The sequence below is a fragment of the Mastigoproctus giganteus genome, chromosome 6 (genome assembly GCF_048544385.1).
Source record: "Mastigoproctus giganteus isolate SK-2022 chromosome 6, ASM4854438v1, whole genome shotgun sequence".
Classification (NCBI taxonomy): domain Eukaryota; kingdom Metazoa; phylum Arthropoda; class Arachnida; order Uropygi; family Thelyphonidae; genus Mastigoproctus; species Mastigoproctus giganteus.
The window spans coordinates 125522134-125534566 of NC_143580.1; the positions used below are offsets into that span (position 1 = coordinate 125522134).

At 35.9% G+C, this 12433-nt stretch overlaps 1 protein-coding gene across 7 annotated transcripts in view; it reads left to right on the forward strand.

Moving 5' to 3' along the window:
- Nucleotides 1-12433, forward strand: part of Vps16B (Vacuolar protein sorting 16B) — a 456530-nt gene that overhangs the window by 243460 nt on the left and 200637 nt on the right. For all 7 annotated transcript variants that reach the window (XM_090375324.1, XM_090375325.1, XM_090375323.1 and 4 more), the window contains one exon: nucleotides 9691-9718. In XM_090375324.1, the coding sequence (XP_090231450.1) occupies nucleotides 9691-9718 (28 nt within the window). The remainder of the gene's footprint in view (nucleotides 1-9690; nucleotides 9719-12433) is intronic.

A 12433-nucleotide genomic window follows, 5' to 3' on the forward strand; every position in this document is an offset into this window, starting at 1 on the left:
GCCGCACCCTATATGGACTTTCCCTCCAATTTTTCCTTATACATCACCATTTTGGAAGGAAATACTAGAGGAAGATATTAAACATAATACTTGTATTGCAAAAGCCAACATTTCTTAAAAAAAAAAGCCAGGCTAGCAGAGGTGGTAAAGCCAAAAGTGTCCCCAGACCACCACCAGCCTCCCTGCAGTCCAAAAAATATTTGAATCTAATTGTTCTGCTCAAAATTTGGGGAGAACAGCTCAACAAACTAGAAGAGGCCGAACTGTCATTTAGAGTAAGTTTTTGCTTAGCATCCATATTAAGCAAGTATACAGCTGAAAATAAGGAGTTTTTTAAGATGGACTCAGAATAGGCCAAAACCCCAAATGTCAGCCATAAAAACTATATCATTTGCCTTACCAAACATTCATAGTCTTCTGGGTATAGTGTACTAAAAAGGTGGTTGCCAAAAATCACAATATTGAAATGATAATCCAAGAGCTAACTAACCAAGCTAATTCACATCACTAAGGTGTCAGTGTCGTTCACCTATTTTCTTCAGTCATTAGGCCTGTAAGACACTTCTATTCTCATATTTTGTTTTCCCCTGTGCTTTTGTCACACAAAATAGACTTAACAATCACTGGCCACCCATGGCATCTGTGGATGCACAATCTTAGATTTTATTCTTAACTAAGAGCATAACCACTACTCTATCCCTCCTGTTGCGTCTGTCCTTTTTGAAAATCTGTTTTTTTTTTTTTTTTTTTCCAAAAAAAATTTGTATACATTTTACTTCCCATATTCAAATTCTACTTCCCTTATATCTGTGTGACACCATGTCTCTAATATCCTCATAATGTCTGCATTTGATGACTTGACCAGCACTTCAAATTTATCAGATTTATTTATTATGCTCCTTGCATACTCCTTGTATACATGCAAGTATACATGCACCTGTTCTTACTCTTAGTTACCCTAACACAGCCATATATTTGCTTGTTCCATGAGGATCCCCAGCAAGCCTTTAAATCCCCAGTACCTTGTTTTCTGGGCTGCTGCATGTTCCAATAGATGCAGCACAAGAATCATTTCACATCTGCACGTGGCTATTGTTAATCTATTAGTCTTTATATCCCTTGAAGCTAGCAGTTTTCCAACCCGCCTAACAACACCTTGATAGCATCAGCAGATATTCTTGCACCCTTTCTATTTAAGTATCTCCCATTTTTATAGAAGCAATCCCTCCTGTTGACACACACAGACCATGCTGAGAAAAATTCTATCCCGTGAGCCCATCTCTCTCCTGGGCTGAATTGATGAACAAGCGTCTCGTCATGTACTCCCTCCCTCCTATCATGTCAAGATTTAAATTTTTTAAAATTTAAACATGATATTCAACCTTTTTCAACATTGCACTGTACAGCAATACCCCGCACAGCACTGATAATTGTTACCGAAACTATTCCGTGTTATGTGAAACCGTGCTGATTGAGGTATAATTATAATGGGTTTTAATTGGATACCAGAGAAACAGTCTATAAACAAAATATAATAAATCTATAAACAATTTGCACTTGATAGCCCATTAAAAGGATTTGAAATTTAAAAAAAAATTGCATAAATTTTATTAATGAAAAGGTAACATCATGAGAGATGAGAAAAAAGCAGTTGTTTATTTTGATGTTTCAATAATGAAGTCTGGTAAAGCCATCTTTTTTTTTCTCGGCGTACAAGTCTCTGTAGCATTGAATCCCATCTTGTAAAATTTGCTGTATCTTGATGCTACTTTCATCATTCGGATCTCCATTCGTAATCGCCTTGTAGGCCATGTCAACCCCCCAAAAAACTTTCTCCAGTTCTGTTGAAAATTGTTTTGGTGGCACTTCAGTGTTATCCACTTCAGAATTGTTTTCCTCTTCTGCATATTCAGTTTGCTCGTCAATTTCAAGGAGAGTTGCATCATATAAGTCACATGTGAGTCAGTGTAGTCACGTACAATGTTAGTGTACAAAGTTTCAAATCCCAAGTCTTTTCTGACCTTCACAATGTCTTCGGAAATTATCTGATTCAAAACCAGTGAAATCATTTACCAAAACATTCTGCCAAACAGAACATGCGTTCTGTTTGGCAGAATGTTTTGTCCAGAAAGGGGTAAAAAATAAATTTTGAAATGAAAAGTTTGGAAAAAAACTATCATGTCGTCTCCTCAGGATGGAATTAAGAATACTGAACACTGTTTCACGTTGCAGCTGACTGCCTGAAAGGAGCTATTTCACATGTGCATGATAGACAATAAAGTTGGCACCGCAGCATATATGTATAGTACCTGTCTAGGCTATTGAATGAGTTTTAATATGTACAGTAAATTTTTGGCTTAAACTTAATTGAAAATCGTGTTATAGTGAAACCCGTGCTAAGCGGGGTATTGCTGTACTTCTTAAGTAAGTCCTCAGGTCACGTAATGCTAATGTCATTAGTGCCAGTGTGTAAAACACAGTTACACTTAAAAGATGATCTACTCTACAACATCATCATCTTTGTCCCTGGCAGACACATACCTTGGTCCTATTCCTCCTATCTTTTTTCACAATATATTTCCTGTTTCCCTGACATTAGGGTCACCCACAGTAGCTACTTCCTGTGGGACCAGCACATTCTGTCCTGGTGATTGCTACTGTCTTGCTTGATGCATGAGTACAAGCGCTGGCATTGAGGAGGACAGCTGAGAGATTGAATAGCCGCCACCAACTTCATTGCTCTGTTCCTCAAGCTCTCATAAATAGCCATCAGAATGCTGAGTTGATGCCTAATATCCCTTGGCTGTATTATGTCCTATTCCAGTTAGATCTGCAAAATTCAAACATTTCTTGAGGCTGCGATTCAGAGGACAAATTCCTTGCTTTCTTAGTCTCACCTTCCTTAGTCTGACTAGCACCATTTGATTACAAACTAGTTTGTATTTACTTTAGTTGTCTGTGTCCCTTGATAATTTATAGAATTTGCAGTTTTCGACATCATCACTTTGTTCCACTGAAAGGAATTATAAACTATCTGAGACTACTGTAGTCACATTTACGAAGGCAAAATCTTTGCCATTTAACCTCAGTGGTAGTTATATCTTTAAGTAGATTTTACATCAATATATTATGATCACTGCTGTCTAGTGGTTCTTCAACATTTGTCCAGTTCTTTAAATTTATTTAAACTGTCCAGACTCAATGACACTATAGAGTTTATTCCAACAGTCAGATACCCTATGACTAAAAGTCAATTTCTGCACATCGGTTCTTCACCATTTTTTTTTTTTTTTTTCTATTTTTCAGATCATATTTATACTCCTTTGTTTTGCCACTTGAGAAAGAGTGAAAATGCTGTCATCATTTAGCTTACATGATCCTTTTAAAGCTTTAAACACTTCATATTGTAGTTTTAAGTGTTTTTCACCAACCTTATGTAGAAATAAAACACACAAAGAAAACGAAAACTGGAATCTTGATAACTATGTATTTATAATAAATAATATTTGCCTGTATAAATTATTTGCAATAAATTATATTTAACTTTACAACTAAAATATATGAAATATACATATAAAATATACATTAAAATATACTGGGTTAAGAACAATAAAATACATTAAAATATACTAAATTAAAAGCGATAAAACCATAGCTTTCAAAGGCTCCTGCCTTCTTCTTCAGCGGTATTTTCTTTGTTCTTTGTTGAAGAATTTAAACACTTCAGTTAGGTTTCTGGACAAATGCTTAGTTTCCAGATGTAATTCACAAAACTTGAATCTTTCTTGGTACGGATATACTTTTATGCTCAAAAACTGATCTTGTTGCTCTTCTCTGCATCCTTTCCAGTAATTCTATGTTGTTTCTTAAGTTGTTTCCAGACATGCATTTTTAAGACCAGTAAGGTAGATAAGCTCCAAAAAATGGGTTCATAAAAAGTATAAATTATTGAAATCTGTTTGTTAAGAAAAGTTCATAATCATATGCTGAAATATGTGCTTTGTAAAGCTTACTTGATTCCAATAATGCTAATTTATTTCAATAACTAATAACCAATGAAAATTTTGTTAACTATGCATTTTTGATAGTTTTATTGATGTACCAATTAGTAAAGTGTCAGTATGTAGGAGTATTGAAATCTATGTGACAGTGTATATAAGAAGAAGCTTGTGAGCTGTTTATTAATCTGAAATGCAGCATCCCTGTGGTTTGACTTAGAAGTTACATCACATAGGTGCTGCTTCATTAATCTTTGAGGATTACCATAAAGAGTGATGAACTAGTAGCATTATGGCTAAATATCAATGCACCACTAACTCCTTAACTATGATAGTGCAAAAAAAAAAAAAATGGAAAGTGGAGTTTGTTCAAAGGCCAGACCTCGATTATTCTTGCTCGCATACTTAAATGCTAATGCTGTTAATGTATAATATGGTGGTGGCACTGTATACACTGTTCTGTTGCATCAGGGATGAATCAGATTGGTCCACTGGATATCGATGATGGTTCAACTGTTGATGATCCTGCTCAGGTGGCTAACAAACTAAATGAGTATTTTGCATCTACATTCACCCATGAGGAGTTATTCAGGGAGGGGAATGTCAGAGGTGAGTTAAACTCTGGCAGTGAGCTGGATGATTTTGTAATAACTGAGAGGAAAGTGGAGGAGAAATTGTTGAAGATAAATATAAAAAAAAAAAAAGGGTTACCCTTTTTTTAAATTTGCAAAATTTAAGGTTACCCTTAAATTTTGCAAATTACAGTGTCTGGAGACTAGGCACTTGCGAGGTGATCTGATTGAGGTGTATAAAGCCTTGAATGGTTTTAGCATGCTCAATGCTGATGGAATTTTTCCTCTTGCTCAGAATAATCATTTGAGAGTGCATAAATTCAAATTGAGAAAAGACAGATGTAGGATCATCATCATCATCATCATCATCAGCCATTTTCAATCCACTGCAGGATGAAGGCCTCTCCAGCAACTTTCCAGTTCCTTCTGTTTTGAGCACTGGACATCCATTTACTACCCACAAACTCATGAATTTCATCTATCCATCTCCGCCTTTGTCTTCCAGGTTTTCTTCTAGCTCCTCTTGGATACCATTCTGTTATTTTCTTAGTCCATCTGTCATCATGTCTTCGAGCTATGTGTCCTGCCCAAGACCATTTTAGTTCTTTAGTTTTGATAAGAATGTCCTTTACTTGAGTTTGTTGCCTAATCCATGTGTTTCTCTTCTTATCTAACAGTCTTATTCCCAATATGATTCGTTCCATTCTTCGCTGTGTAGTTCTCAGCTTCTCTTCCATTCTTTTGGTGAGTGCCCAAGTTTCACTTCCATAAGTCATGATGGGGAGTATACATTGGTCCATTATTTTACGTTTCAGACAAACTGGGATATTGCTCTTCAGTATGTGACTATATTTCCTGAATGCTATCCATCCAAAATTTATTCTTCTCTTGACTTCCAGCCATTTATCATTATTACAGCTAATAACTTGTCCCAGATAAGTATATGACTCCACCTTTTCAATTACTGCTCCTTCAATCATTATTTCCCTTTCTGTGGCATACTTGTTCATCATTACTTTTGTTTTAGCCATATTCATCTTTAGTCCAAAATCCTTACTAGCTGTGCATAACTGATTAAGATTTTCCTCTAATTCTTTGGGATCATGGCTTATGACCACAATGTCATCTGCAAATCGTAAATGGTTTAGGTACTCTCCATTCACATTGACTCCTTTCTGCGACCAGTCTAATCTTCTGAAAGCTACCTCAAGGGCAGCAGTAAACAGCTTCGGAGATATTGTGTCTCCTTGTCGAACTCCTTTCTCAATTTTAAATTTCCTACTGTCTTTGTCTAGTCTAATAAAGGAGGTAGCACTCTCGTATATTTTCTTCAAAATCATAATATATGGGGTATCAATGCCTTGTCTTTCCAGTGCCCGAAACATTGCCTTATGCTGTATGGAGTCAAATGCCTTTTCATAATCCACAAATGCCAGGCATAATGGTGTTTTATATTCATTTGCTTTCTCCATTAGCTGTGATATTACATGAAGGTGATCCATAGTTGAGAATCCTGTCCTAAAGCCAGCTTGCTCTTTCGGTTGATTCTCATCCAGTATTCTTTCTAATCTGTTAGTAATGACCCTTGTGAACAACTTGTAGATGTGGGATAACAAGCTAATTGGTCTATAATTTCCAATTTCTGATTTATCTCCTTTCTTATGCAGCAAAACTATGATTGCATTATTCCACTGCTTAGGCGTCACACCTTTTCTAATGCACTTTGTGAAGAGCCTTGCCAGTTTCTGTGTTATGTCTCTTCCTCCCAATTTCAACAACTCTACAGTAACTTCGTCTTCCCCCGGGGCTTTCTGATTCTTCATTTTCTTCAATGCATGTTCTACCTCATCAGGAAGAATATTGGGTATGTCGTATGTGTTGCTACTTTGCAATCCATCTTCCCCACTGCTGGCATCATTCCCGTGCTCCTTGTATAATTCTCTATAGTAGTCTTCTGCTATTTGAATTATGCCTTCTCTGCTGTTTATAAGTACACCATCCCTATTCTTCAGTTTCAGTATCATTTGTCTTTCTGTATTACTGCTCATGGCTGCTGATTTAAATCCTTTGTTTTCCCTTAATGCTTGTTCTACTTTCCTTGTGTTAAATCTTCTTATGTCCTCTCTGAGTCTCTTTCTAATGGCTTTGCATAACTCAGTATACTCAATTTTCTCCCTGTTAGTGTTTTTCTTGCTTTTCATTTGTCGTCTTTGGTTCATCATGACAAGTGTTTCTTGACTAATTTTTTCTTCTTTGGATTTCTTTTTCCCTATAGGTTTCTTGGGCTTTATCACTTTCAAAAAGTTGTAATATTCCTCGTCGATATCTTGGTCCTCAGCAGTCTGCAGAAGCTCAAACTTGTTCTTAAGTTCCAGTACATACTGCTTTTTCTCCTCCTCTGTTATTTCAAAGACCTTTGTATTATTTACTCGAGTCAGTTTTTTCCTTTCCTTTCCTACATCTATATCAAGTGTACATCTTACCATTCTGTGATCACTTCCAACATTTACCTTATTCAGGACGGTAACATCATTCACAATATATCTTCTGTTAGTGAGGATGAAGTCGATTTCATTAGTAGTTAATCCATTTGGACTCTTCCATGTCCACTTTCTGTTCACCCTTTTCTTGAAAAAAGTGTTCATTACTGACAGTCCTTGAGATTCTGCAAATTCCACAAGTCTTTCACCTCTTTCATTTCTTTCACCAATTCCAAAATTTCCTATAGTTCCCCTTTCTGTGCTGTTTTGTCTTTTTCCAACCTTAGCATTGAAGTCTCCCATAATAATAGTGTAGTGGGTTTTCTGCTCATCTAGAAGACTCTCAATTTCAGTGTACATTTCTTCAACCTCTTCATCATCATGGCTCGATGTTGGTGCATAAATCATTATAATCTTTAGCTTGTATCTCTTAGAAATCTTGAGTATTAGTCTTGACACTCTTGGTGATGTACTTTTGAATTCCAAAATGTTGTTTTTAAAATCTTTATGGACCAGAAACCCAATTCCACCTTCACTCCTTTCACTGTTTCCATTGGTGTACAGCAGATTTCCACTTGATAAACTTATAAGTGATTCATTTCTTCTTCTTGTTTCAGCCAAACCGATGATATTCCAATTCACATTTTCTAATTCCTTTTCCAGCTCTAATATCCTGTCTTCACCGATGAGTGTTCTTACGTTATAACAGGCCAAGTTCAGTTTCCGTGCATGGCAGCCTGGTCGTACCCAGAGATTCTTAGCACCCTCTGCTTCCACTCTAATCCTCTCGCTGCCGTAAGAGGGAGAGTGAAAGCTGCTGGGGACTGAGGGCCATTTGTTTCGTCGTGCTTTGATATTGCTGGAGGGGTTGGTCTTTTCCTCTTCATGCTGACCAGGCATCTTGAAGAGAACCACTCTACACGTTCGTTGCCACCTAAGTGACGTAACAGGGCTTACCATCGAGAAGGTGTGCATGAGTGGATTTTAGGGAGGCAGGCCAACCGGACTTCTCCTAAATCTTCTGTAATAGAGAGATATTGGATCCATCAGTGTTTTAGGCTGAGTGTCTGATAACACACAGGATACTGTGCGAAAGTTTGCCTTTAGCCAGCGTGTGGTTGGTTGGTGGAACAGACTTCCATCCTTTGTTGTGGAAGTTGATAGCCTAAATAAATTTAAGGCTGAGCTGGACAGGTACTTAGAACAAACAGAGGAGTGAAATGGAAGTGTTTTTTTTTTTTTTTTTTTTTTTTGGCTGATGCTGCATAAGCTTGCTTTCTTGCATCATATGCCTCTACTAATGCTAATCACCACTGATATCCAAATTTCATTCATGTTATGAACAATCTTGTTGCAGGTTAAATGCTTGTGTTCTACTTAACTATGAATGCAGTAAACTTAAATTGCACTTTTGCAATTGAATTCTTACATTATCATAATTTCAGAGTTGGGTTGCTAACTTCTGAAATGTGCAGCCATGGGCACTGATGTGTAGCTTATCAAATAGTTCACAGGCCTTTCCTTTATACACTTACAGAAGTACCTCGCATAGCGTGGTTAATTCGTGCCAAAAAAATACCGCGCTGATCAAGGTATTATTAGTAGTATGTATTTTAATGTAATGCGTTCCGACAATTTAATTATATGGATTGATTTGCAAAAATATATAGGTGTTTGTTTACTGTAAATTGATGCACACAAAATTCTTGAAAAAAAAAGAAACTAAAATGATAAAAATGAAAAATACTAGTAAGTACAGTACAAATGATTTTTATTGCAGTATGTACATACCAAAAGAATATAAGTGAAGTATGTATTGTATTTTTATTTTGAAAAATAACTGATCAGCTTAGTTTACACAGTTTTTTTTCCTCTTTTTATCTGCATTTTATCTGCATACATCTCTTTATAACATCGAATGTCATTTTGCAACGCCTACCTTATTTTCATACCTCGTTCGATGTTTGGATCTAGAAGAACACTCAGCGCCATTACATTTCTTCTTTCCACTCATATTTGCGTATAAAGGTGTAATGTTTTTAAAAAATGGTCTTTAATAAAAATACACAACAAAAAATATTTGTACAGCTTATGCACAATCAACGACCTCACTGCTCGGAACCTAGTGTTTGCTAATGTGTGAATGCTAGCAGAGTCAGTATATAATGGGAGTTTCGACAATGGTCGGAATGGCCTTTAATCCATAATGCATTAGCCTATGTGATGGCATTATAATACATACATATCAAATGTATTGGTGCGTAATGCAATTATTATTATTTTTATTTTTTTTATTTTTTTCAATTTGTAAACCGCACTATAGCGAAACTGCGCTGTTCGCAACTGCTCTATGTGAGGTATTCCTGTATTATTACTGCACCTCTAGCATTGTAGACCGATTCCTTCCCCCATCTCCCACATATGGACTTATCCATACATCCTTTATTGTATAGCAGTTTCAAAAAAATAATAATAAAAATATACTAAAACTGGCAATGGATTTAAATACATTAATAAATATAAATCAGGAAATATTAAAAAATAACTTTGCGAGCTATTCTAATAATATTGAAATTGTATTGTTATATCAGAGAAGTAATTAAGATTGTTGATTTCATTCCATTTTATGCCACAATGAAGAATGCTTGGGCGGACAGAAGAAGCAGCAGTAAGTACAAACTTTACAAATATAAAGATTATATAAAATGTATCATGAACTACATATATATATAAAAGAGGTGAAATGTCTATGTGCTGCATCTGCTTTTGCAAGCACCTCAAGCTGATATCAGTTAGAAAACTTCTTGACCAGACACCACTTCTGCTCTATACAGAAATAAGGTTAACTACTTGTAATGGTTTTTCTTTTTATTTGAAAAAATATTGTTGCAGCTGTTTTCTTTTATAACATTTACATCTTGAAGTGACAGTTTTATAAAATATATTGGACTTTACTACATGTATAACTGTAGGTGTGCTATGTGCACAGTTCAGTGAGTGATTACAGTAAACAGCATGATACAGTTCCTGTACTACCATATTGTTACATGGATTTTTTGTAATGATTTCTATAAAAGAAATAGAAAACTGTTTTTATTTACACAATATAATTAATATATTTTTTAATATATTTAAATTATTTCAAATGGCCACTCCTATCTATATATAGTCCTTCAAATGCCAACCTTATTAGGAGCTGAATTCTGCTGACAGGTCTATTAGAACATGGTTTGTGTAAGAGGCTTTTGTAATGTTCTCTAATGTCTACTTCTACTTTTGCAGAAGCATTAACTCCTTTTTCATAGAACACAGGTCTGGGACACAACCTCCACTGAACCATCATGTGCTTTGTTCAATGGCCTCTTTTCCATCTCATGTATAATTCCAGCTGTCGTTTTGAAGTTGTGAGCATAAACTTGTCTTTTTTTTTTTTTAAATTTCAGTAATGAGTTTCTCAGTTGCGGAGATAATTGTCCCATGGCTATTTTTGACATAATGCTGTAGTTATTTAATTAACTTTGACATAGAGACTTCAATATTCAGTTAAAAGTGGAGGTATCAGGCCATCCCCTTCCCATAAGTTATTCTGGGTTCTTGCACCCATGTAACATTAGCATTAGTAGAGGCATTTGTTCCCAGTCCCCAGCAGCTTTCGCTCTCCCTCTTACGGCAGTGAGAGGATCAGAGTGGAAGCATAGGCTGCTAAGAATCTCTGGGTACGACCAGGCTGTCATGCACGGAAACTGAACTTGGCCTGTTATAACGTATGATCACTCATCGGTGAAGACAGGATATTAGAGCTGGAAAAGGAATTAGAAAATGTGAATTGGAATATCATCGGTTTGGCTGAAACAAGAAGAAGAAATGAATCACTTATAAGTTTATCAAGTGGAAATCTGCTGTACGCCAATGGAAACAGTGAAAGGAGGGAAGGTGGAGTTGGGTTTCTGGTCCATAAAGATTTAAAAAACAACATTTTGAAATTCAAAAGTATATCACCAAGGGTGTCAAGATTAATACTCAAGATTTCTAAGAGGTACAAGCTAAAGATTATAATGATTTATGCACCAACATCGAGCCATGATGATGAGAGACTTCTAGATGAGCAGAAAACCCACTACACTATTATTATGGAGGACTTCAATGCTAAGGTTGGAAAAAGTCAAAACAGCGCAGAAAGAGGAACTATAGGAAATTTTGGAATTGGTGAAAGAAATAAGAGGTGAAAGAATTGTGGAATTTGCAGAATCTCAAGGACTGTCAGTAATGAACACTTTTTTCAAGAAAAGGGTGAACAGAAAGTGGACATGGAAGAGTCCAAATGGATTAACAACTAATGAAATCGACGTCATCCTCACTAACAGAAGATATATTGTGAATGATGTTACCGTCCTGAATAAGGTAAATGTTGGAAGTGATCACAGAATGGTAAGATGTACACTTGATATAGATGTAGGAAAGCAAAAAACTGACTTGAGTAAATAATACAAAGGTCTTTGAGATAACAGAGGAGGAGAAAAAGCAGTATGTATTAGCATTAGTATTAGTAGAGGCATATGATGCAAGAAAGCAAGCTTATTCAGCATCAGCCAAAAAAAAAAAAAAAAAAAAACACACCACTCCCATTTCACCCCTCACTTCATTCGAAATACCTGTCCAGTTGAGCCTTAAATTTGTTTAGGCTATAAACTTCAACAACAAGTGATGGAAGTCGGTTCCACCAACCAACCACCCACTGGCCAAGCTAGTGGACGAACCCAACACTTGGCAGGTATAGAGAGGGTGCTGACTTTCTTTAAAAATTACAGGCTCTGAAAGAGCGTTTGCCGTTTTATTTACCTAATTGTTATTTTATATTGTACTTTATAAGTAGCCTTATAGTTCTAGTTACGCTGTTTATTTTTATTTTAATTTAGATAAGAGTTTTTGTAGTACTTCTGTTTTGTCCATATTCGGAAATAATGGAACCAATTTGGAACAATTCCCGACTGTTCGGTAACCTGAACAGTCATGAATTGCCCAACCACTCATTGTGTAGTTTCATCCTGTACATTGTCATGTGTGTCTCTAGCTTTGTTACCTCATAGTATGCTCGCATGAAGTACATATTAATTTTGATTCTCACTTCATTAGTCATTTCCATTTTCAAGTTTATTTGAAATTTTGTGCAAAATTATGCAGCAAATTTGCAATAAACTCTGCAAAACCTGTATGACTCTTTTAAGTAGTCGAAAAGATAAAAATCCTGGAGATCTTGTATGCTCAATTATGAATATTTGCTATGCTTGGAAAAGTGGCATGTTGCCTTCGTTGTGAACAAAATGCTTCTAGTAAGTGGCTGAAAGTTGTAGGACATCTGAATGTGCCCAGCACTGCTACAGTA